This window comes from Acanthopagrus latus, chromosome 23 (assembly GCF_904848185.1).
Source record: "Acanthopagrus latus isolate v.2019 chromosome 23, fAcaLat1.1, whole genome shotgun sequence".
Taxonomy (NCBI): domain Eukaryota; kingdom Metazoa; phylum Chordata; class Actinopteri; order Spariformes; family Sparidae; genus Acanthopagrus; species Acanthopagrus latus.
Genome location: NC_051061.1, coordinates 18,330,475 through 18,352,911, shown reverse-complemented (window position 1 = coordinate 18,352,911; position 22,437 = coordinate 18,330,475). Strand labels below are relative to the sequence as shown.

The following is a 22,437-nucleotide window of genomic DNA, read 5'->3' as shown; positions in this document are numbered from 1 at the left end:
TGACCACTCAAAGCTGTCACATTCACCCATTCACACACACACACACACACACACACACACACACACACACACACACACACACACACACACACACACACACACACACACACACACACTGATTGCAAAGGTGCCAGCTGCTCATCATGAGCAATTTAGGATTTGTTGCCTTGCTCAGGGGCACTTTGACATGCTTCTGGGGGAGCCAGAATTCGAACCAGCCACCTTCCAATTACTAGACAACCTCTCTACCTACAGCTCATTGATTTGCACCCATCCATTTGTTACATTGTATTTTTGCTGCTGCAAAACTTGAATATCTCATCTGGGAATCAGTAAAGGATTATTATAAAGGATTATCTTGAATACTGCAAATTAAATGGTGATCTGTTGCAGTTGTTATTTTAATAAGTCAGGATATGAAACCTTTAACCTATGACCTGTTTCAGCATAATCTTTACTTTGTACAACACTATGTATTAGTACAGATCTGAGGGGATTGTTATCTCAGTCAGCTCAGTGAGATACATTTGTCTATCCTGCCTTTATTGTCATTTTGTGCAACAGCTTTGCAGATCAGCATTTAATATTCAGTATTCTGTTGTAGCTTTATATTTAAAGTGATTGCGTGACAAAAACAAACCAGAGAGACTTATTGTTTTATACAGATATAAGAAAACAACACAATACAACTACAATTGTGGGTAAACTGACAAACATGCCTGTCTTCACTTTTCACAATAGATAAACAAGCACAAATGTCATAGACATTGAAACTCGGGATATTTGGACATTTTAATGGTATTGAAAAAAAATGTCCAAACAACATATTATAAAAGTGTTCAAGTTATTTCTTGACAATATTTTTGGGCTCATAGAGCGAGTGACTGAAATGAAAGGATTTGCACCAAACCTCCTCGTCTTTAATGGGATTCTGCTTGACAGAGTCAGAAAAAAGGGAACTCCATTAAAATTCCTGTTTGTGTTTCTATTTTATATACATCAAACTTCCTTGTCCTGGACATATGAGTCAATATCAGTTTTGGGATAAATGTGAAATCTTAATATTCTGTTAATATTTCCAACCATTTAGTTATAAACCCTTAATGGATTCAAGGAAACCACAGGAATGTTTCTTCTCTGGCACACAAGATGGCACTGTTCAGCTACTTTTTATCTCATAGCACAACATGGCCTCTTATGTACATGTCTCGTTTTGGATAAAGAGACCTGGCTTGACACGGTCTGATATCGTGCTTTGCCAACACGACCACCTCCCCGTGTTTCTCTCTGATCACCGTGCTCTTGTTGATCCTTTCTGCCCACTGCCTCTGCCGTGTATGCCGTGCATTCCGGCTTACTAATTATGCATTCACTGAGCACAAGTATCTCAGATGATACAGCGTGTTTGGCGTGTCTACAGTGGTATTTGAAATAGCCCGTGCCATGTTGATACTGAACTGTCAAACAAAAGCAAACACACATAGGAAGAAGATAAGCGCGAGGAGTGAGGCCGTTATCAGCGAAGTTTTTAATTCTTTCTAATGTAAACCGTGCATGTTGTTTTTGGCTCCTAGTCTTTGAGGGACTCGTGTCTTCAGATATGGTGCACTGTACCTTTTATGATCTGTGACAAAGGCTCGGAGATGAAAAGATTCACAAACCAGCCGAAGAAATAGTTACCTCTGAAGTCATTTAAAGTACTAACTGATTGTAACTGATGTAAAAAGCATTAATTCATAGGACAGAGACATGCAAAGTAAACGTTCAGTTATTCTGTTATCCTTGCACTCAGATCCATTCAACTATTTAACCTCAATCACACTGAAAGTTTAATGTAAATGTGTGTAATTGTACATTTGTAGGATTTTGAGAGTGGCCTAGCCCCAAAGTGAAATGTGGATGTAATTTTGGCCTGAGCTCTCTGGCTCTCGCCCAAATCCAGCAGCTGAGAAAGAGCGCTCGTCCTTCAGTGACGTGGATGAGAGAATCAGTTTCTAATGGAGATCCCTGCCGCTTCTCTTTTCCACAGAAGCTCAGTGACGTCAGATCCAGAGGTGGTGGACAGGGAGTGCTTGTCAACAGCACTGATGGTGTAACACAGCACTGATAGAAAAAACATACTCCTTACTCACCGTCCCTGATAATAAGTCCCACGCTCTAGAAACTCCAAATCTGAAAAAAGTTGTCTCCAAAAACATCAAATCAAAGAGGAACTGCACCAATTTTACACATTGAAACCACCAATATTTGTGTGAATAAAGTTGTATAAAGCTCTTTGTGGCTCCAGAGGAAGCTGTGTGAAATTAAACTGCTCAATGATGTCATTTGAATCAGTGTTGGCTGAGGCCAAAGACCATATGTTTAAAAATCTGGAGGTGTGGAGTCTAAAAGAGGAGAGCTTACCAGACTGCTGCAGCTCCTCAGCTCGGCTTTAAGATAGTAGCCTACCTCAAAGCTACATTAGCTGCTACTCCAACTGAACAGTAAGCAGTTTGCCAGGTTACCAATGCAGTTAATTGTTGCTTAGCTCAGGGAAGTGTTGGTGACTGTACTTTGAGAACCAGGCTCAGCAGCCTCTCGTGAACACGGGACCATATACTGATGAAAGCTGTTCAGAGACAGGTGATAAAGTACAGAGGTGATTTACAGTGGCCTTGACCAGGACTTGCAGCAGGTGGAATATTTTCACATCTTACTTTGTGAGTTAAGGATTATTCAAACCAGACCAGACCACATGATTTTATTGGGTTTTATTTTGTTTCTGTGTAGTTTGCAGTGAATTGATAAAGGCAATAAGCTTGTATTGGTCCAGTGAAAGAGCGAACGTTGAATTCAAAAGGTGTATGGTTGCATTTTCTGTTGGAGCATAGGCGTGAGAATATTTAAATCCTTTACGTTTTGTGAGTTTCTTTTGATAAATCACAAGGCAAAACAAACTAAAAACCCTCTGATGCTAGGCAAACATGTACCAGCCAAAACTACAGCTGTATCATCGGACTATTGCCTCTTGAGGTAAAAACTGTTATTACAAGACAGGATGGGCCGGGGCTAGCCGGTTAGCATGTTAACTTAAGTAGACATCTGTACAGTATGTCATCACTGCTGTTTCTCATTGCATGTTGAAAATATTGTACAACAATTTTGTTTGTACATTCAATTACATCTGCTTTTGAGTGACACAACAAATATGTATCCTTTGGGTTGTGATTAATAACCACACGTCTCTCCGAGGCTGTGAGTTGGCTCAACGGCTCCTTGTGAGGAAATTGATTCAGCACATAATCACGCTACCGTTCCAAGTTTCTATTCAAGCAAAACAAACGGAACATAAACAAGTAGTTGTCAGATGTTCAGAGAGCAGTGTGAGTCCTTTTCCTTTCATTCTATAACAGCTCACATGTCAGTCAGTTCGTCAGTACACTTGCTGCCTGAACTCATGATTGAAATCTAAATTTTGATTTTACTGATAAAAGTATTCATCAAAAGCAAAAGGTGGGGGAGAGGGAGACCAGAACGGAGAAGGTGGGGCTCTCAGTAACTTCTCTCACTTCTCTCTTTCTGCTTGGAAACACAGGGTGGGTTAAGAGAAGATAAAGAGAGAGAGGGAGTGATGGTGGAGCACCAGTGGACCACAGTAGTTCGAACCTTATCAGAGGCTCTCTGTCCCATTGTGCGAGTCCGCCCATGCTAGGAAATGAGGGCTTCCTGTTGTTTTTATAGAGTCTTCCTGCGAAAAGGTTGAGATATGTAATCCCTACCCACCAGGGAAGACAGACACAGCATTTTCAGGCAAAATGACAACCACTAGCTTCTCAGTCAGGTTTTCTGGGTGTTTTGTGACTCTTCTCATCTGGGGTAAGTACTCTGTCCATTTTCTTCACTCTTATGATATTACTTCTTTACTTGCCCTCCATCTCACCCCTCAAGAGGAATGCCTGGGGGCTTTCAGTGATTGAGTGGCTTTTAGAAAGGAGCTTAGCAAGTCGCATGATTGAGTTTTATACTTAAACTGTTTGGTTCAAGGGCCATGGAGTAATTTTTGATCAGGCTGAGACAGCAAATTTGACTTTAAAGAAGAATATTTGTGCCTCTGTTTTGTGCTGAAGTTACATTCATGATTCATGTTGTAGCTGTTGTATACTCCTGTTTTATGAAACAGCATCGTTTTACTCTTGTGGGAAAGGAATGTATTGTGAGTTTGAAATGTCCTTGAGTTGAATATATTCAGATTTCCCCAAAGCAGTGGCAGACAAAGGGAGGATGCATTGACCTGTTCACTCCCCACGGCTCCCACAACTCCTTGTCATTTCCTTGAACTTGTCTGCATTCACAAGCACTGAAACGTTGAATATACAGCATCACGATTCACATAATGATTCCTGTTACGGATAATAGTGTTTGCACTCTCTTCTTCCATTATTGTCATTTCTCACAGCAGGATGCACATCAGTGGTTTGTCTGGTTGATGAAAATTCGGCAGTGCAACCGGCCACAACAATAGGTACGTGTGTTTTAAGAAAGAGAAAAGTAATACACATCGCATCCAACCACTCATCGTGAATAAGCTGACCTTGTTTCTCCGCAGGGTATCACACAACAGAGACGATGGCTGCCAGTAAGTTTACAACCCTTTTCTTTTGAACATCATTGCAGAATTGATGCTTACATGTCCACGGAAATTAAAAATGCAAATGTTCAGGTTTTCATTCTTTCCTGCTTTCATAACCTAGAAGTAAATGCATCCATTTGACAGTTACAAAATAGTGATTCTGCGTTTGTGTGCACTGGGGGATTGTTTTGTATCAGTTCCCCTAAACTCGTTTGCCTGGCTGGAACTGACAAACACAGAAAACAGAGCTCAGCGATCGCAGCTTCGGCCAAGATCTCCTTGTGTGTGTGTGTATTATCATGAGAATCCAAGACAAACTCCTCGGGAGGTCTCCACCAGTGAAGGGTCAGCAGCAGCAGACACGAGGCCCATAATGGTTTGGGGTTAAAGGTTAACTTAAACCTCATTATGAGCAGCCCCCCACCCGGCTCAACTTCCTGAATTTGTTCGTCATTCACCCCATGCAACGTCTGTGATCAACACATGAACTCCGGAGTTGTGAAACAACTGGAACCTTGGAGCAGCGCCCCTTTCACTGTTCCTCATCCTGTGCCTTCCTTTTTTTTTCTCCTTTCCCCTGACTGTCCCCCCTCCTCCCCCCTGCCACCCCCCCCCCCCCCAACTCTGAGCTCCTCCTATGCTGAAAAGACACATTTCCTGATGTCATTACTAAATCAAAATGCTGCTCGGCAAACAGATGTTGTGAGAGGCCCAACATGTGGCTTCAGTGACATGAATTAACAAGTTGGTCATGAGAAAACATGAACTGTGAATTTCATTTTTCACTCATTCAATGAAACCTCCTCTCTCACACAGCTCTTTTAAGTGGTGAGTGGTGACAGTGAGAAAGTACCTTACAGATGTAGCACACTTATGAACTCCGTATGACATGAAAAACAAAAGTTTCCCACAGTTGTGGTGGAAATCTGAGAATTCCTTCTTCACTATGTGTAAAGATAGTTTGGCTTTGAAACAGCTGGTCAGCTCTGACTAATAACTTCTTCAAGGTTTGGTCAAATTAACCTAAATATGAAATCATGGCTGTCTGCACAGCATACCCTGCAGAGTCATGATTACATCCACCCAAAACGCTAAGCCCTAAATGTTTACTTATGTTTCCTATTTGGCAGAGGCAGCCCAAAAGGCAAATAAATCACATGCTGTGAGCTGGCCAGGCCTTCGACTGTGAGAAACTGAGACTAAAAAGCAGAACAAGAGTTAAAGAGTAAAGGGTTTTCAGATGTGAGTCCAGCCCAGCTTGGGTGTGCTCCCTTTTATTTGGGAGAATGGAGAGGACAATCTTTGTTGCCTCCACCCCTTTAAAAAAGGAAGAAAATCCAAAAGAAACGTGTGTTGGAGAGGGGAAGAGCTGCTGCCAAGGCGCTGGGCCGTCAGACAGATCTTCATAGAACATCTGCTAGCCGCGGGTAACACTGTTTGGACATCTGGTAACCGAAGGTTACACTGCGTCGCTTCCATCCAGTCGGGTTTCCTGTTATGCCTTGCTGTACACAGTCTAAGAAGTTCAGGTTTTTTATACATGGTCATCGCTTGGGGGAAACGCACCTTTCTTCATTTTTTCTGACATGAAGGGAGTGCTTGGTTTCATTGGGGTATTCCTCTCCTTTCTCTCCGGTGAGTGTGTGGTCTCCCTTCTACAGCTGCGAATGCCTGCCTCAGTACTAGTCATGTGAAGGAGCTCATGAGCTACAACAGACAAAACAGTCTTTGCACTGAAACTTGCTAGGATGAATGTCTTTGTTGACTTATTAAATTAACTGAATGAGAGGATTCTGACATGGCAGAGAGTTTGTAGTCTACATAACTGTTTGGTGTGAAGGTTTTCAATCTAAAAATCTCATTCTTCTCTGTTGTAGATGCCACTTATGGAAAGTCTACCATGTCACTTGGTAGGTCTCATAACTGTAATGATACATTGTTATAAGACCGTATATCATTCTGCGTACAAAAGAATATACATGTCTTTTAAATGTTTTCTAATCACCCTCAATCTCTCTTTCTTTCATCCTTTATTTCTCTTTCTTTAATTTCATGCAGGTTGTGGGAATAATACTCATATGTGTGTTGAGTATTGCAGTATCTGTCATGAGTTTTCCTCTGTACCATTAATGGAGTGCCTTTCCATGCTATTTGATCATCTGTGCCTCTCACGTTTTGAGGAAGAAATGACATCACTACGCACCGACTGGTGCACTTGGAGTAACGTGAGCGGGTAAGCAGTGTGTGTTTATATTTGCATTGAATCATTTTTAACATTTAAGATAAGAACATTTACCAGCGTCTGAACACTCTTCCGTTCACTTCCTGTCTCCTCACTGCAGTTTGTATAGTAACCTGAGCACTTGCTCAGAGGAGATATCCGACTGTCTCCTGATCCCATGGCCCAACCCTCTGGTGGAGCAGATCTTTGTGGACATTCACTCCAAGTACTTCAAGGATTGTCCATCAGAGGAGCTGAGCGACCCACCGCCAGTCATTATCTTTGCCCTGGTGATAACTCCCATCTGCCTGATCCCTGTCATGGTTAGCCTGGTGGTGCTCAAGACCAAGAATGGGGATGGCAGCTCATAAAAATCCTGAATCTCTGCTCACAGTCATCTGATTTCTAACCTGCGCGCTCCCTCTCGTGTCCCAACCCGGCGAGGACTGTAGCTTGTTTACACATCCACCGCAGCTTTCATCTCACCCACTGACTTTGCAGAAGGACTGAATATTTCTTTTTACTGCGCTTCGCAACTCAGATGGATCCCGAGACAACAGCCAAAGAGGAAACTAGTCGAGATAAATGACACTGATGCAGTGTGAATGTCATAACTGGTGGCATCACAATTATACAGCTGTTGTTAACATCTGATGAAACTTACTGTGACAAAATCTATATTTCGTAATTACTGTACGTATTGTGACAAAACCTTTACTCTCAACCTTCTGACTCGAGATCTGAATGTTCAAATTTTTAGTCACATTCATCTTGCACACACTATTCAGAAAACTGAGCTTGATTCTTAGTGGAGAACTCAGTATTCAGGGTTTATGATAACAAAAGCTTTGGAGCTTGCAAAAGTCAAGGTGAAACATATTTGTGATGATGCTGCTCATTATACTGGACAGCACTGACAAAAGACCAAGTGATTTTTATTGCTGACTTCCACTTCTTCATCTTCTTCCTTTTCTTTCCTTCTTTTTTTTAACTCTGCTTTGAGCCACAAGTTAGACAATGTACAGTTTGTATGCAGAGGAGAACCTAAACTAAACTGGATACAGGTATTTTTCAATTTGTGATCTATGAAAGGGGCAGAGGGAAAATGAGTATAGTCTGATGCATGGATCTGGTTATGTGAGTCATGGCATTTGTAAGGTTTCGGGGTCAGAGGTTACAGATGGGCGACAACGAGTGGGTACGCCCAGCAAGAGAGATCTCTTTCCTGGTATTGTCTATTTTTAAGCAGAAAATCCTTCAGCACTTTCCACCGTCCAAACCCCGACAATCCTCATGATCATATGATGAGCTAATTGGAGCAAAGTTTGTCTCACAGCTCCACCCAGTTGTGAAGTTGTGGCAAACGCTCTGACAAAGGGACATTTCTAAGTGTCTGTGCAGTATAGTGGCAAACACTGAGTGACGACAGGAAGATTAGAGTGTTATCTTTCTCCCGAGTCATGATGATATTGTTATGTATTGTTCAGTCTTGAATGACGATGAAGCCGTTGTAAGGGCTTTTGCATCAAAATGTGTATTTATATACTGTGTAATATTTCTGCCGTTGTCAGGACTTACTGTGCGGTCTGAGAGAACACATTCAGCCTGCTCTCACACCATTTACTGTATGTATTTTGATATACTTTTATTATTTTATACAATTAAATTTTAAATTGGATTACCGACTATCGCTCATTCTTCCTCTTGTAAACAGAAATCTGGTTCTTTCTTTGAGAAAGAAGCGGACTGCATTCGGTTCAGTTCAGCTCATGTTCGCAAGGAGACATTAACAAAGTCACAAAGGTAACCTTTAACCTTTGTCAGTATTTGATTAAACACTCCTCTCCCCTGAGTGTAGCACAGATGGCAGTGCTTTGGGCCTCAGGTAGTATTTCACTGTATCCAGAGTGAGCAGTGCAGCATATTGTGGAGCAGTTGCTATGCTGCGACGTGCAAGTGCTGATGTATTGAAGGAAGCAGTGACAGCAGTCATGTATCACACCCTCATCTGGCAAACACAACACTGCAGGGTGGGCCTGTGTTTGTGCATGTGTACGTGTGTGTGTGCGTGTGTGTGTCTGGCAGGGCTGGGTGGGAAAGTGTGTTTGGTGACCTTCTTCCTCTCTAGATGTCGGGTCATCCTCGCCCCCACCCCACTTCTCACTCAGTCCTGCGTTACCCCGTGTTGTTACAGTAAGCCAGAAAAACAGCTCTGACGCCATTATATATGCAAGATGTGATTGTGAAAACGACGTGAATCATGTTTTATTGCTCAGATTACATCAATTGCTTCAAAAAACACTATGTGCATGCGTGCAGTACACAAAATGCCCATAGTACATACAGTACAAGAGTGGGTTTTCAGTCAGGGAACTCTGCCCTCCAGTGGCTCTATGTGATACAACCTGCTTCATGTCTCAGTAGGAAGATTTCACTCACCAACATGACTATCATCTCTAAAAACTACAAAACCATATTCAGCAGTCAAGGAAAAATGGAAAACAAGTTAATAAAGTCAAAAAGCAACGGCATCTAGCTGTAATATATCAAGTAAGTTTTCAAATTAATGTCATGCCTATAGTGTTCATCCTGTTCTTTTTTTATTACTATTATTTAATCTATATTTGTTTACATTTTTGAGGAGGCAACTTAAAATCCATGCAGATTTAGCTGTTATCAATCCCTGCTGGCAGAGTATCTGTAGATGTATAGACAACTATCACTGGATTTCTTCAATGCTGAAGACAACCCTTAAAAATGTATTGATTCTTAGGCAAATTCTGTAGCTGTAAGGAACTAAGCGGATGTATGGATGTGTACTAAAACTTTTAAAAGCGCCATACATTTTTGATGGAAGTGACTGCACCGCAGTTTCAGATGTTTTGAAACCTTACAAGACAAGCATGTGTGCTTGGATGGGTCGGGCGTTCTCTCTGCAGCAGTATTCTATCATCAGGAATCCTTCAAAGCATATGTGAGGCCGAGAGGTTATTCTCCAGCCCCTCAGCTGTGCCACAGCACAGTTACATAACATGTTGAGAAGCCTCAACTTGTATATTAATCAGCTGATCTGAACACAATCCCATGGGCCTCTGTCTCAACGATCTGTGCTGACACTGAAGTGGGCTGTCTTGATGCTGCCAAGCTGGAATCTCTCTGAGATGGACTGCACAGCCTGCAGCCCTTCAGATATATTCTGTTATGTAAAAGCCAATTGAGACAGTTTTGATTGATAAACTGAGTCAGGAATACATTTGAACTTTTGATTTTTATTGTCACCAAGCTCAATGGAGATTTAAAATACTAGATACTGTATCTGTGATTTGTTAAAGGTAGTTTTGGGGAAGAAAGTTTAATCAGAAGAGCGATTTTTTTATGACTGAATGAACAACACAATTTCATACTGTTGTACTGATGTGGCAGACCCTGCCACCTTTCCAGTTGCAAACTGTCCTCTAGTGACTTTATTTTCCTTTGAGAGCAGCTTGCTTATTCAGTTATGGAATTTGTATTTGAATATGCATTTGTATTATTTCCTTATTGATGTTATAAATATTAAAATTCTCAGTTGTAATTTCTTCTCCAAAACTTCAAAGGGCCCCTTATCACTGTAAAACATTTTTAAACTGAGATGTTTTCAAAACACTATAATGATTGCTGGTTAAAAAGTCTAAATATATGTATATTATAATTTATTTTGTGTATTTTTTGTTTATATATTTTGTATGATACAATACTTTTCAGATTTATTTTGTGATCATGTTTTTCCAGCGTATTAAAACAAAAACTACCAATTCCACTCATACATTTCTTTGGTTACTTTATTTATGCAGATTGCACTCTGCATCAGAGTGGAAGCAGTGCATTTACACATTTTTTTATTTGTTTTATCATAATTAGACAAAAGAAACACAGATCAAATAATCAGAAAAATGCTGAATATTGACAGTTGACTGAGAAGGGAATCAGATTAGCCGTAGTACACAGAACACATACATGTAAATATATGTATAATTTACTTGTACTATTTATACTAAAGTGGATTTGAAACAAGATATGTGACTTTCACTTTTTTAAGACGTTTTTGAACACTATATATTTACTGTTACTCAAGTACAACAATGCTGTTGGAAATGCCACATTAAAAATCAGAGATTTACTACAGTGTCAGTGACTTTAATTAGGCTTATACATGAGAATATCAGTGTCATTCTGAAAGTGAGACATTGTGGTGATCACACTCACAAGCTGCAGCTGTGTCTCCAGTTGCAGGGTGGTGGGTTTTGGCTGTGGAGCCTCGGTCGGGGCTTCTGGGTCCTCTCACTGTGGGAGCCGATGACTGTTATGTCCCAGAGGTCTGGCAGAGCGGCTGGAAGGACAGCGGGTAAGGGCATCTGTACATCAACTGCTGGTTCCTTTGGCAAAGACGCAGTGTGTCTGGGGACTGTGGCTGCGGAAAAAATGGAGGTGGCTGTCAAAGTCAGCGTCTCTGCTTCATATGAAGGAGCATTCAGCAGGAAGGTCAGCTCCCCTGAGCTGATGCCAAGTTATTGATGAGTTATTGATATCTCATCTCATATTCAGTTGTCTTTATTCATAAAAATCAGTTTGTTTCTCTCACCGGCTAGTTTATTTGCATGTTGTGGACTGGAGTTTTGCCAGACTTATGAAAATTAAAAGATTGCACCCACTGATGCGACTCATTGAGTGTGACATGAGTAATTACTTTGTTGTACGAGATCCAGGCAGCTGGCACTGCTGTGTCAGAGCTGACCCTTCAGCTGGATGACACCAAGCTGGCAGCAGATGATGGTACATTCGAGTACGTTTGACATCAAAACTGCTGCTTGATCAGTCAGAATAAACTCGAAGAAGTACAGGGCAAGAACAGCCGCGATCCACTGCCAGCTGAAAATCTGAGGGACAGGAAATATTCTTCAGTTCTCCTGTGATGGTGGAGAAGAAGCAGAGCCTGCAGCAACACCTGAAGGCTGACATTATTGGTTTGGTTTGTCCCAGACATAACAAACAGCTGGATAACTTTGAGTGTTGGTCTAACTGAGAAACAACTGGACAGAATTTCATTGAAATACATGGCCAGTGTATTGTTTCGACACATTTTTACAAGATCGACAGTAGCTAATTTTGTTGCCACTTGGGGGCAGTGGAAGCAAGCTCTTTTGTTGTCTCCTGAGGTAATGATCTGAATTTAAGCTGCTAAATGCTCCACTATGACCCAGCTAGTGGCTAACTTGTGTCTATCTGCTGTCTGGTGCAAGTCAGGTAACACACTTTATACTATATGAGCTTTAGATTAAACCGAACACTGAAGCTGCATGTCAGAATGTGGAAACAATGAGCTGCAAGTCATGAGAGAGGCTTGATGGGGGGAACAGCTGTGACGGTGATACAGTAAACCTCTGTGGGTTCACCACTGCAAGCCTGTTGTGAAAATATTCATTCTAGACACTATAAGTAGAAACGCTGCTTGCTTTATTAGCACTGCATCTTAAATAGACAGAACAAAACAAACACTGACAGCTCAGTTTCCATGGCTATAACTGATGATCAGTGCTCGTATTCTGCAGTTTACATACTTTAACTTGCTGTGTGCACTGGTCAAATTAGATATACCCCATTAACTTTGGTGCAGATCTAGATAAAGAGAATCTTGATGACAAAAAAAATGGGCAGTGTTTCGGTAGCTGCTATCTATGAGTAACTACAAAAGGGGATCGTTGGGCCTTGGTAGAGGTCTGCTCTCTGCCGTGTACCAGTATGGGGTTGGCACTGAATATAGTTTTTGTACAGCTGAACTTCCATCTAATATTCATAATGGTGATGCCAACTCTTTTACAAAAGCAAATGGAACTGAATTAGTTTTGTGTCGTGTTGCAAGCACACTTTACACTTTTCACAAACTTTAGAGCAGAAGCAACATGGCAGTCCAGTCTCTTGTGATAGACAGAGTTCTGCAAAGAGCTGCTGGAGTGCCCTCCCTCGAGATATCTGCAGTTACATGATACACATCTGTGTCACTCTGCATGATGAGACGTTCCAAACTAACAAACTAACATGCCGAGACAGTTTCCAATTGCCTGCGAGGGATAACCTGACCTCCGACCCTCTCGTCTGATCCAAAGACATTATGAAGAGTCTTTGAAATGTGACTCACAGATATTTTGACAAACAAAACAAACATGTAGAACAATGCAACTCCAGCTCAGCTTGAAAACATTTGACTTTATTATTTTACCCTTGTAGGCTCTCCGGAGGGGAACCCGCCTCAGATCGAGGCCTGTAACTAAGCTCCCGTGACGGGGCTGCAGGCGCCTGTTGCCAGGCTGAGGGAACTGTTTCAGAGTGCCAGGCCCTGCTGGATGTCACGACCTGGGCCAAGACCTGCAGCAGCAGAGGACACAGAGTGAGCCACATTAATTCACTGTCTGCTAACAATGATGAGGTCTCTGAGAAAACAAAGGCAACGTTAACACTGAAATTTCCAAATTCTTGGGCACTCTGAATGTACCATCATTTACTTGCTGCATTGAAGATTTTAAACAAGTTTAAGTATTAAATGTGCAGGTGGCCCATTTCAGACTAAAACATATTATTAGATTATAATCATTGACACATGGAATGATGATGTTGCAGCTGGTTAAGGTGGAGCCAATTCTAATTACTTTATGTACCTTATCGGGTAGTTTGGGACTAAGAAAGTTTTATTTTATCAATCTGTAATCAAACATTGTAATTTCTGAGTGGGTGTTATGTATGTATGATATTATATATTATGTACTAAATCTGCAAAGTAATTACATTTATCAACTAGATGTAGTAAAGAGATGTTGTGGACTACAAGCAAAAAGTAGCACAACATGGAAACACTCAAATAAAGTATCTTCAGATTGTACTTCAGTACGGTACTGATGTCACTGATCTTGCCGTTATATACCTTCAGTGTAATATCCATGCAGAGCCAACAGGATATTTTGAGCCATGTTTTAAAAATAGCTTTGGAAAATTCCTTTTCTGCAACACCTGCCTAGAGAGATTCGAGTGTTGGAGCTGTAAGTGCACTTTATATCAGACGTGGCCTCTAGATGGCACTCTTTGAATGCATATTTAGTAGCTGCACCTTTTTAAATGCACTTCTATTCACTTTGAGAAAGAAGAGTATGTATTACATTGCTGAGAGTATCTTTGCCCTCAAGCCAATAGGTCATATCAATTATTTTATTCTTCTGTTTGGACACTCCCAGTTTGAGTCAATACACAGCACAGTTCTCGTGTCTGACAGGATAGTTTCAATGCAAATAGAGTGACTGATATTCAAACAAACTCTGAAGCTGAACCTTTAATGCAAATACTCCTAATGATCCGGCTCTTCCAGTTAATGCACTCTGAGCTTTTGTGTTCGTCTTCGTTGATAGTGTGAAAAATTAAAACGGATCAATAATTTCCTTGTAAATATTTCATGCTGCGGAGAGACACCGCCACTGTAGGGCTTAATAACAGCTGGTGTTGATAACAGGGAGAGGAGATGCATGCCGCTGTGTTTACATCGCCATCCAGCCCCAGTTTCTATTCATAGCATGAAAAACTACAGTAGCAGTTCAATTAAGAGTTAAACATCCCTTTGTGTTGTCAAAATACAGAGGATACCAAGTGAAAATGCTAGCGGTGCTGGATCCAAGCTTCTTACAGTGGATTTAACTGTTGTTTTAGTGTGATCAGCTGATTCGTATCTTATGAAAAGACACGCCAACGTGTTGACTTCACCTGCACTCATCCACCTCCCTTTGCTCTTCACATCCTGGATGGATTTTTGACAGAGGCATCCACCTTGACAAACAGCCAGATTCACTCCCATTTAGTGGTGAATTGCATCAGTTTCAATCCACAAATGCTGAGCTTCTTAACTTTATCTACACAGGAAAATAAATGTTTCACATATCTTTTGTCCCCTGTTTAAGAAGTCTAATCCCGCTCTGTTGTTGAAAGATTTTTTTCAGACTTGCGAAATGCGAATCACCTGGCGCACAAAAGAATGGATTTGATATGAAATATCCATCTCTGCAGGCACAGGTGCATGTGTGCCCACACTCAGAGATGCTCATCACAACAGCGTGCAAACACATTTACTGTACGTACGAACGTCAGGCACAAACACAGAAGCCCATGGTCACAAACACACACGGTAAACAGTATAACACAAAACATGAAAGAAGACTTATATGCAGGTGGAGTAAACACAGCGGATCGACTGAAAGGGAAATGTGAAAGGAATGTGTGGGAACTTATCCCCATTCCAAAGCTGTGACAAACAAAAGTTTCTCCATCTGTTTATAGGGACTGTGTGTCATTTATCCAATACAGTCCTCGACAATGCTTCGGGGATTGAGCCTGAACAGGCCTGGTTTATGCCTCTATATTATGTATGGCGTTTATGCAAATGAAATGGTGACAGTGAGCTAAACCTTTGATCTGGGTGTCTTTGTGGCTCCAATGGTTAATGCAGCAAAAGCATCATGAATCAACGGGAAAGCAGAATCGGGGAAGCAGTGCTGAGATTGTAAATAGAATTGGGTGAACTTGATAACTTCCCCTGCGATGTAGATTTAGTGCTGATACACTGCCTCCCGCTTTAGGACCCCATATTCTCCTAAGGTTAATGACTGTTGCTACACAAAATTGGCTGTGCCATTGCTGCAAAACAGGTAGTTTGAGGATGAGATAGCACATCAAGCTTGTCATTCCCCCAATTAAAGAATTACAAAGCTGTTAGGAAGTATAATGAGTTTCTGAGCAGGCACAATAATAGGGTGTTCACCTACATCCATCCCTGCATCATGCACCACCACCCTATAGTTCCTGCCAAGATCATGAACACCGAAAAAGCACCTTTTTTCATTTTCTTCTTGAGTTTACTAGGTCATAAAAATTAACCATTGAATGTGTTTTGAACAAAAGCTGCATGACTGAAAATGTTTTAGTGTTCCCTCCGGTTCTGCCAGGATGGCAAAGCAGCCACTTAAAACCCTGTTTATCTTAAAAAAATCCCAGCACAAATACTGTTCTACCGAGTCTCTTAAAACCGATTTTTGATGACACAATGTTTTTTTTTTTAGCCAAGAGTTTACTATTTGTTTTCATTTAGGTGTTCATGGAGAAATGGGTTTGAGTATATTTGCCATTAAATGGATCAGTAGCGGCTCTGATTTTTCAGAAAATGTTGTAATTTAGCCGCAGGTTACCATCAGAGCGAGTCTTAATAGAAATCCACAACATTCATCATGATGAGTTCTGCAAATCATTTTAGTCTGACCAAAAAGCCAGCTGTTATGTTAACTTTTAGCATTACAAAAAACACTCAGGATATGACGCATGTTGTATAAAATGAAGTCAGAGTTATATGAGCTTTGGTGTGCTTTAAATATTAAACAATGATTACTGTGCTTTGATCAGCTCTGCATGAGAAAAGGGTGTGTCCCTGTGCTGCTCTCATGCGCTCCCTATGGAAAAAGAAAAGAAACAATCCTGCAGCCTTTAAATTTCACTTCAAAGCAGTCCTCCCCGAATCTATTCACATACAGATCATGCTTTGGACGGTATGCCTGGTGCACAAAAACATCATTCTATATTCATATATTTCAATCTCCTTTTCTTTTAAGCACTTTTTTCTGAACTCAATCAAGAGACACATGCAAATAGCTTCGGCAAAAAAAAAAGGTTTATTTTATTCCTCAGACTGCAGTGTCAAGGTAAACACAAACACGCTTCTCTGTGTGTTTTATTAAGCCATGTGGCCTCATCCTCTGGTGAGTCATCCTTTGATTTTCATTTTCTAAAGGTGCCATTTTAAAGCCCGGTGCTATTGAAACAGACAGAGGCTTCGGCTATAAAAGGGGCGTTATTGCTGCCCGGATTTATAAACAAACTAAACTCTGATGGTAAGCAGATTTACTGAGGGGTAATACACAGGCATACAGACACATGTCAGCAACAATACATCTGTGAAATCATGCGTGTTGACTGCATTAGAAGCCGTCTGCCAGGTAAAAGCTGGAGGCGGAGGGATGAATTCTGCTGTGGGGATTTCTAGTACGCCTGCTGGCCCATGGGTGTGAAAAGCTTATCCCACACCTCCACCTTCATGATGGCTTTTTCCAGCGGACTCATGGTGGCCTTTATGTCTAAGTAGTTGCCCACATAACTGATTCCTGACCCCGTGGCTTCCTCCCTGACAAACCCATGCTCTTTCTGATTCTTCTCGTAGTACATTTCTTTATACAATGCCTTGTCACATTCACGGCCCTTTTTGTAGATGCCCACCGCGAACCAATTCTTGTACAGGTTGTAGTCCCAGGGAACTGAGAACATGATGGCCAGAGTCTCAATGTAGTCGTTCTGCGACCTCTCGAAGAGGTCGTAGGTCAGTACGCCAATGCTGCCGGTGGCTTTGCCACTGGACTTGGTGAAAGTGCAGACCTCGGTCATCAGAGGGCGCACTGTGGGTTGAGGTGGGTTGTATGTCTCGCCATTTTCAAGGTACACCCTAACCAGAACAGAGGAAACATATGTTACATGTACATATACTTCATTGGATCTTTATCTTTCTAACAAGCTGGAATATGTAACACAGTCGGGGCCAGAATGAAATGTTGGCATTGCACGTTTCTGCAAACAATGGATACATTCAATTTGTATCAAGTCAACATTTCTATGATACATGTCATATCACATTCTGAATATATATATATATATGAGTTGACTTTCATGTGGTGGCATGACAGCTAGGCGAGATGGTGGTCAAGCATAGACCACTGTTAGAGACATTGTTAACTACAGAACCACTGAATATCTTTAATGAGATGTCAGGATATTTTCCAGCTGTATTGTGGTGGACAGAAGCAGGTATTTTTTTGTGCCTAAACCTAACCAGACCACATGCACAGAGGTGTCAGACATAGAATAAAAAAACTGAACATGAAGTTTCAACAAAAAGAAACATTTCAGTGTATCCATATCTGTATTGTGGGGGCTGGGCTGGGCTCACCTGGGGTTAAGGAGGCAGTAGTTGTTCGTGATATTTGAGATTTCAATGACGACACTTCTCTTCCTGTCCACATCGGCTGCGATGGCTTCAGCTGACTCTGTCATGTTGGAAAGGCTGTGTGATCCGCTTGTAAAAAAAACAACGAAAAAAGTGATTTGGACGTTAACCAGCTGAACCGAACAACCTAACAGCAGCTGTGACAAGCACTTCCCTCCACGCCCAAACACACGGGGAGTCATGAGATCCATTACAATGAAAAAAAAAGTATCCTCCTGACCTGTGTTGGCATTACACTGACTGGAGCTGGGTATGACTGATGCATTTCAGAGGCTAATGAGATTTCATAACAGTTGTGAACAATCAGAGAATAGCTGCCGACTCTCTTTGGCTCATTAGAGAGTGCACCTCTTCAATTACAGCATTAAGTAGCATTCAGTAATGAAGTTAGAGTGAAAACACTCGAGAAAATGAGCAGCCGTTTTATCAACAGATATAAGATACAAATCAAACAAATGCTCCATCAGGCTCTGCCGCTACAAATTGCTTTTTTTTCTTTTAGAGTCACAAGCTAATGAGCCATTCTGTGTACTGCTTTCTGTAAAATCAGTTTAATATTCTAATTTCTTTCAGCCAAAATGCTGTAAGGGACTTACCTGCTGCGATCCTGTGCTGGTGCTGCCAAATCCCAAAGTGGGAAAAGTTACCTCAAAGGGAGGTGCCGGTAGTTTTTTTTTATTTTTTATTCTTAAACAGGATACATGTCACCAACCAGAAATCCCTCCCACTTGCAACACAACCCCTATTTGACAGTACACACCCTCTTTCAACACACATTTATCGTCAACACAAAGCCCCTTTGAGAACTACTTCTGTATTTTTCCCTGTGGGATGAAACTGCCGCACCCTAGTCTGTGGAACAGTTTACAGCAGATTCCAATTGGATCCCGATCTGTTAGGTAAGCCGGGATCTTTCACTAAGCCCACTCCTACAGGAATGTGGGTAGATGAATGTCTACCAGACTGAAAGATGTGGTCTGGGAGTCGCAAATTCTGTGGTATTGTGCAACAGAGACAAAGGCAAACTAAACCAGTTAAGACAGGGATCTGTGGAGTTACTTTTTTCCTTGTCTTTTGCTGAACCTCCTGGATGCCAAATGCCACAGCAAAAAAATCCACACACTTCGGTGCAAGATGTAGAATCTCACAGCCAGCGAAGACCAATATTGTTATCATGCCGATTAAAAAAACATCTATGCAGATATTCCATCTGTTGCTGCTCATTAGAATTGGATGGATCCCGCTAAGAGATTAAAAAATGATTACTGTTCATCAGTAATAATGAAAACATACTGAGTGAAAACATATCCACTCAACAAAGCAACATGCTTTGGGTCTGACTGTGTTATTACCATAATCAAAGAAAAAAAGAGGGTGTAGAATATACACAAGCCCAAGAAATAATCTAATGGAGAATCAATGAGCTGGCTGTCAGATATTGATATCTTTCAGCGGACAGGAATTACAGATGACAGCAGAATCAGTCTTCCTGTCCTCTGGATGTTTCTCTGAATGACAACACGCAACAGTGTTCAGATCAAATTACGTTTATTTATTCTGTTGAGTACAGGAGCAACAACATGAAGAGGCAGAACACCAGCGGACTTTTCTACACTTAACGACCCATTTTGTCATAGAGCTCCACTTTCACAATGGCTTTGCCAACACTGGACATCGTGGCCCTCAAATCGACATATGTAGCTCTATATAGAAGCCCAGCGCCGTGTTGCTCAGAGCGGGTGAAGTTGCTGAGGTCTTTCCCATCGTACAGCTGGTCGTACAGGTGTTTGTCGCAGTCCCGGGATTGCTCAACCACACCCACGGCCAGCCGGTTCTTGTACAAGTTGTGGTCAAAAGGCACAGAGAACATGATGGCCACGCGGTCGGAGCAAACCCGGCTCTGCATATGGAACAGGTCGTAGGTCAGCAGGCCGACGGCGCCCGTGGCGGTGTTGTCGTCTTTGGTGAAGGAGCACACTTCGGTCTTGGTGGTGCGAATCGTTGGCTGGGGCGGGTGGTGACAGTAGCCACTTGACATGTACACCCTGTAAAGGAGAGGAGACAAATCCTCACCATCATTGACAATCACTTGATAACTTTTATGTCACACTTGCCAGACTTTTTGATGAAAGAACTGAGTTTTGTAAGTTTTGTGGAGATTGTCAGTGTACTTTTTGAGTGTAGGGCTTTCCAGGGTACCTGAAATACCTTATGCTGATGGATGGAGTGTGACTGTACAAGCACTGCTGTGGACTTCTAAGCAACAGTGAGTGTACCTGCGTACGATGTGCAATGAGGCAGTGTATGTCACCGCGTGATGGATAGGCGGATGTTCTCAGCAATGTGATGTCACACATGAAAATCACCCATCCAAGATATGGTCTGTCCTGCCACTGCTAGATAAATGTGGAAGCATGGTGGAAATTCCAATCGATGTGGGTTGTTTTTGTTTATTCGTTTGTTTTGTGAGAAGCGGAGGAAACAAATAGCATTATTTAGAAAAAATAACTCAATAATTTATTCATAATAAATAGACAGTACACTGACACTGACTGAGGATCAAATTCAGTATAAATACATTAAATTAAAATGGACCTTTGTCAGTGGAAAGTTCATTTTCGGAAGGGATTTCATGCTAATAGTATCAAGATGCTGATTTGGTGCTGGAATCACAGCAATAGTGATTACTGCACTTCAAAGTAATGCATTAAGAGAGCCTTTTGAAAATAAATACGTCTGCCTGGAACCAGTTAAACTTGAATGATGCCATGCAGACAACAAAGTTGATGCAGGTAATTAAACGACTTAGCTCAGTTGCACTGACCTCAAAGCTCGAAATGCATTTCATCCAAAAGCTCTAGACATATTATGTAAATAAAGAGGCATTTCGTCACATTGTCTTTTCATGTACTCTCTTTAATAATGCGTTAAATTGTTAAATACATAGACAGACTTACTTGGGGTTGATGAGGCAGTAGTTCGCGCTGACGTTGGTTATTTCTATGGTGCAGTTTCTGTTGGTGGAGAGAGTGGCTGACACTGCTTCTGCATTTTCTGGCATCTTGGCTGCAAGAGGAAAAAAAGGCTGAAAGCGTAGAACAGTATATCCGCTAATCTACCACCATTCAGCGGGTATTGTGTGGTAAATAGATAGCTCTCCTTTATATAACAGACAAGGAGATGAGCCGTGAATGATACTGGGTGAAAAGAACAATATGGACCTTCTATTGTTGCAGAGGCAAAAGTAGTCTTCAGTGAAGCCGAGCTGGTTTTCCTCTTAGTTACAAAAACATGAATATAGCTTAAATGTGTTGAAATCTGCTCTGTTTACTGAGAGAAAAAATGTTTTCTACAGGATAAACAACACACAGATCACAGTTAAGTTATAATCATGTGACAAGTAGGAGTATTTATAATCACCTTTTGGAGTTAAACACCCGAGTTGTGCTAGACAGCAGCGACAAGTTCCCTTTTTCTCAGATCCTGCAGAGAGGTGGAGAGAGTCTCCCGTGTGTGATTACACTTCTACAGTTCCTGTTCCAACACAAGCTCGGGCGTGTCCACTGAGAATGAGTGTGCACCAGCCCTCATGGAAAAACTGCGTCTCGAAATTAAGCAAGAAATTAAGCCGCCTAATGTCCCCTGAACATGACATAGTAGACATTATTAATTTGGTAAATCATTGAACCGATTCATGTATTAATTAGACAACATGTGTCAGCATTTTTGCCCTTCACATCATACGTGGGTGGGAGCAGGGAAGGAGGCGGATACTTAACTTCAGCAATACCGATAAAAGTATGAAAGTATTATCAGCAAAATGTGATCAACATTTTAAAAGTAGAAGAATTCATTATGGTGAAATGTTCCCTGTCGTCTACATATGATTGTTTTGGAGTGATGCATCATTCCGTGACATCATCCTGTGAGAAATACAAAAGTAAACATCTCATGAGCTCAGGAACAACAGCCCTGTTTCCAGCTCTGTGACGGTGCTTTTTCCAGCTAATCCGAGAAGATTTTGAATAGTTTATTTAGCTTAACAAGTAGAAGAGCTGTCTCAACCCATAAAGGAACACTTCATTCTTCAGTTTGTCACAAACACAGAAAAAAAAAATATCAACACAGTTGGAGACACAGTTTTCACTGGACAGGATAATTATATTCAGCAAAATAACCAGTGACTAAAACTGTCAGAAAAATGTGGTGTACCTGAAAGTGTTTGCCCCTGAGGTATGTTGGTGTGGAAGTATAAAGCTGCAAAAAATGGAATCAATCAGGTTGTGCCTCAAACTTCAATACCTGAGTGATGACTTGTCGTGAAATCACCTCTTACTTCACCGTCGTTTGCAACTTGTTCTTGTGAAGTCCTATCACATTATCCCCTCTGCAGTTAAAACCTCATTTCACTTGTTTATTAGAACAGTTGATTTCATTTGATCCTTTTTTTTTTTTTTTTTAATGAACTCAGCACTTTGCTCTTGTGGGACC

The 22,437-nt window shown here is 41.4% G+C and overlaps 3 protein-coding genes across 6 annotated transcripts; 1 reads left to right on the top strand and 2 right to left on the bottom strand.

The window, feature by feature from the left end:
- Positions 1-3,602: 3,602 nt before the first annotated feature.
- On the top strand, positions 3,603-8,508 carry ramp2 (receptor (G protein-coupled) activity modifying protein 2). Of its 3 annotated transcripts, none has more exons than XM_037089980.1 (6): positions 3,603-3,855; positions 4,436-4,501; positions 4,586-4,615; positions 6,487-6,519; positions 6,668-6,842; positions 6,952-8,508. In XM_037089980.1, exons 1-6 carry the CDS (start codon positions 3,795-3,797, stop codon positions 7,199-7,201), a joined length of 615 nt encoding a protein of 204 aa, XP_036945875.1. In that variant the 5' UTR covers positions 3,603-3,794; the 3' UTR covers positions 7,202-8,508. The 3 variants fall into 3 exon arrangements, with proteins under 3 accessions (XP_036945875.1, XP_036945876.1, XP_036945877.1); XM_037089981.1 differs by having other exon boundaries at positions 3,604-3,855; positions 4,439-4,501; XM_037089982.1 differs by lacking the exons at positions 3,603-3,855; positions 4,436-4,501; positions 4,586-4,615 and adding an exon at positions 4,626-6,244.
- An 8,033-nt stretch (positions 8,509-16,541) lies between these two features.
- On the bottom strand, positions 16,542-18,679 carry apnl (actinoporin-like protein). The gene is made up of 3 exons (XM_037087680.1): positions 18,543-18,679; positions 17,890-18,015; positions 16,542-17,388 (listed from the first exon to the last, which is right to left on the bottom strand). The coding sequence occupies exons 2-3, from the start codon at positions 17,991-17,993 to the stop codon at positions 16,932-16,934; spliced, it is 561 nt and encodes a 186-aa protein (XP_036943575.1). The 5' UTR covers positions 17,994-18,015; positions 18,543-18,679; the 3' UTR covers positions 16,542-16,931.
- A 793-nt stretch (positions 18,680-19,472) lies between these two features.
- LOC119014124 (bryoporin) lies at positions 19,473-21,528 on the bottom strand. 2 transcript variants are annotated; one of them, XM_037089048.1, is made up of 3 exons: positions 21,367-21,528; positions 20,904-21,012; positions 19,473-19,991 (listed from the first exon to the last, which is right to left on the bottom strand). In XM_037089048.1, exons 2-3 carry the CDS (start codon positions 21,005-21,007, stop codon positions 19,562-19,564), a joined length of 534 nt encoding a protein of 177 aa, XP_036944943.1. In that variant the 5' UTR covers positions 21,008-21,012; positions 21,367-21,528; the 3' UTR covers positions 19,473-19,561. The 2 variants fall into 2 exon arrangements, with proteins under 2 accessions (XP_036944943.1, XP_036944944.1); XM_037089049.1 differs by lacking the exon at positions 21,367-21,528 and adding an exon at positions 21,168-21,325.
- Between the last annotated feature and the right edge of the window lie 909 nt (positions 21,529-22,437).

Coding starts and splice junctions, on each gene's coding strand:
- ramp2 (XM_037089980.1), top strand. CDS start 3,795: ATGACAACCACTAGCTTCTCAGTCAGGTTTTCTGGGTGTTTTGTGACT. Junction 3,856..4,435: donor TGTGACTCTTCTCATCTGGG/GTAAGTACTCTG, acceptor CATTTCTCACAG/CAGGATGCACATCAGTGGTT. Junction 6,520..6,667: donor AAAGTCTACCATGTCACTTG/GTAGGTCTCATA, acceptor AATTTCATGCAG/GTTGTGGGAATAATACTCAT.
- apnl (XM_037087680.1), bottom strand. CDS start 17,993: ATGACAGAGTCAGCTGAAGCCATCGCAGCCGATGTGGACAGGAAGAGA. Junction 17,389..17,889: donor TACTGCCTCCTTAACCCCAG/GTGAGCCCAGCC, acceptor TGTTCTGGTTAG/GGTGTACCTTGAAAATGGCG.
- LOC119014124 (XM_037089048.1), bottom strand. CDS start 21,007: ATGCCAGAAAATGCAGAAGCAGTGTCAGCCACTCTCTCCACCAACAGA. Junction 19,992..20,903: donor TACTGCCTCATCAACCCCAA/GTAAGTCTGTCT, acceptor TCTCCTTTACAG/GGTGTACATGTCAAGTGGCT.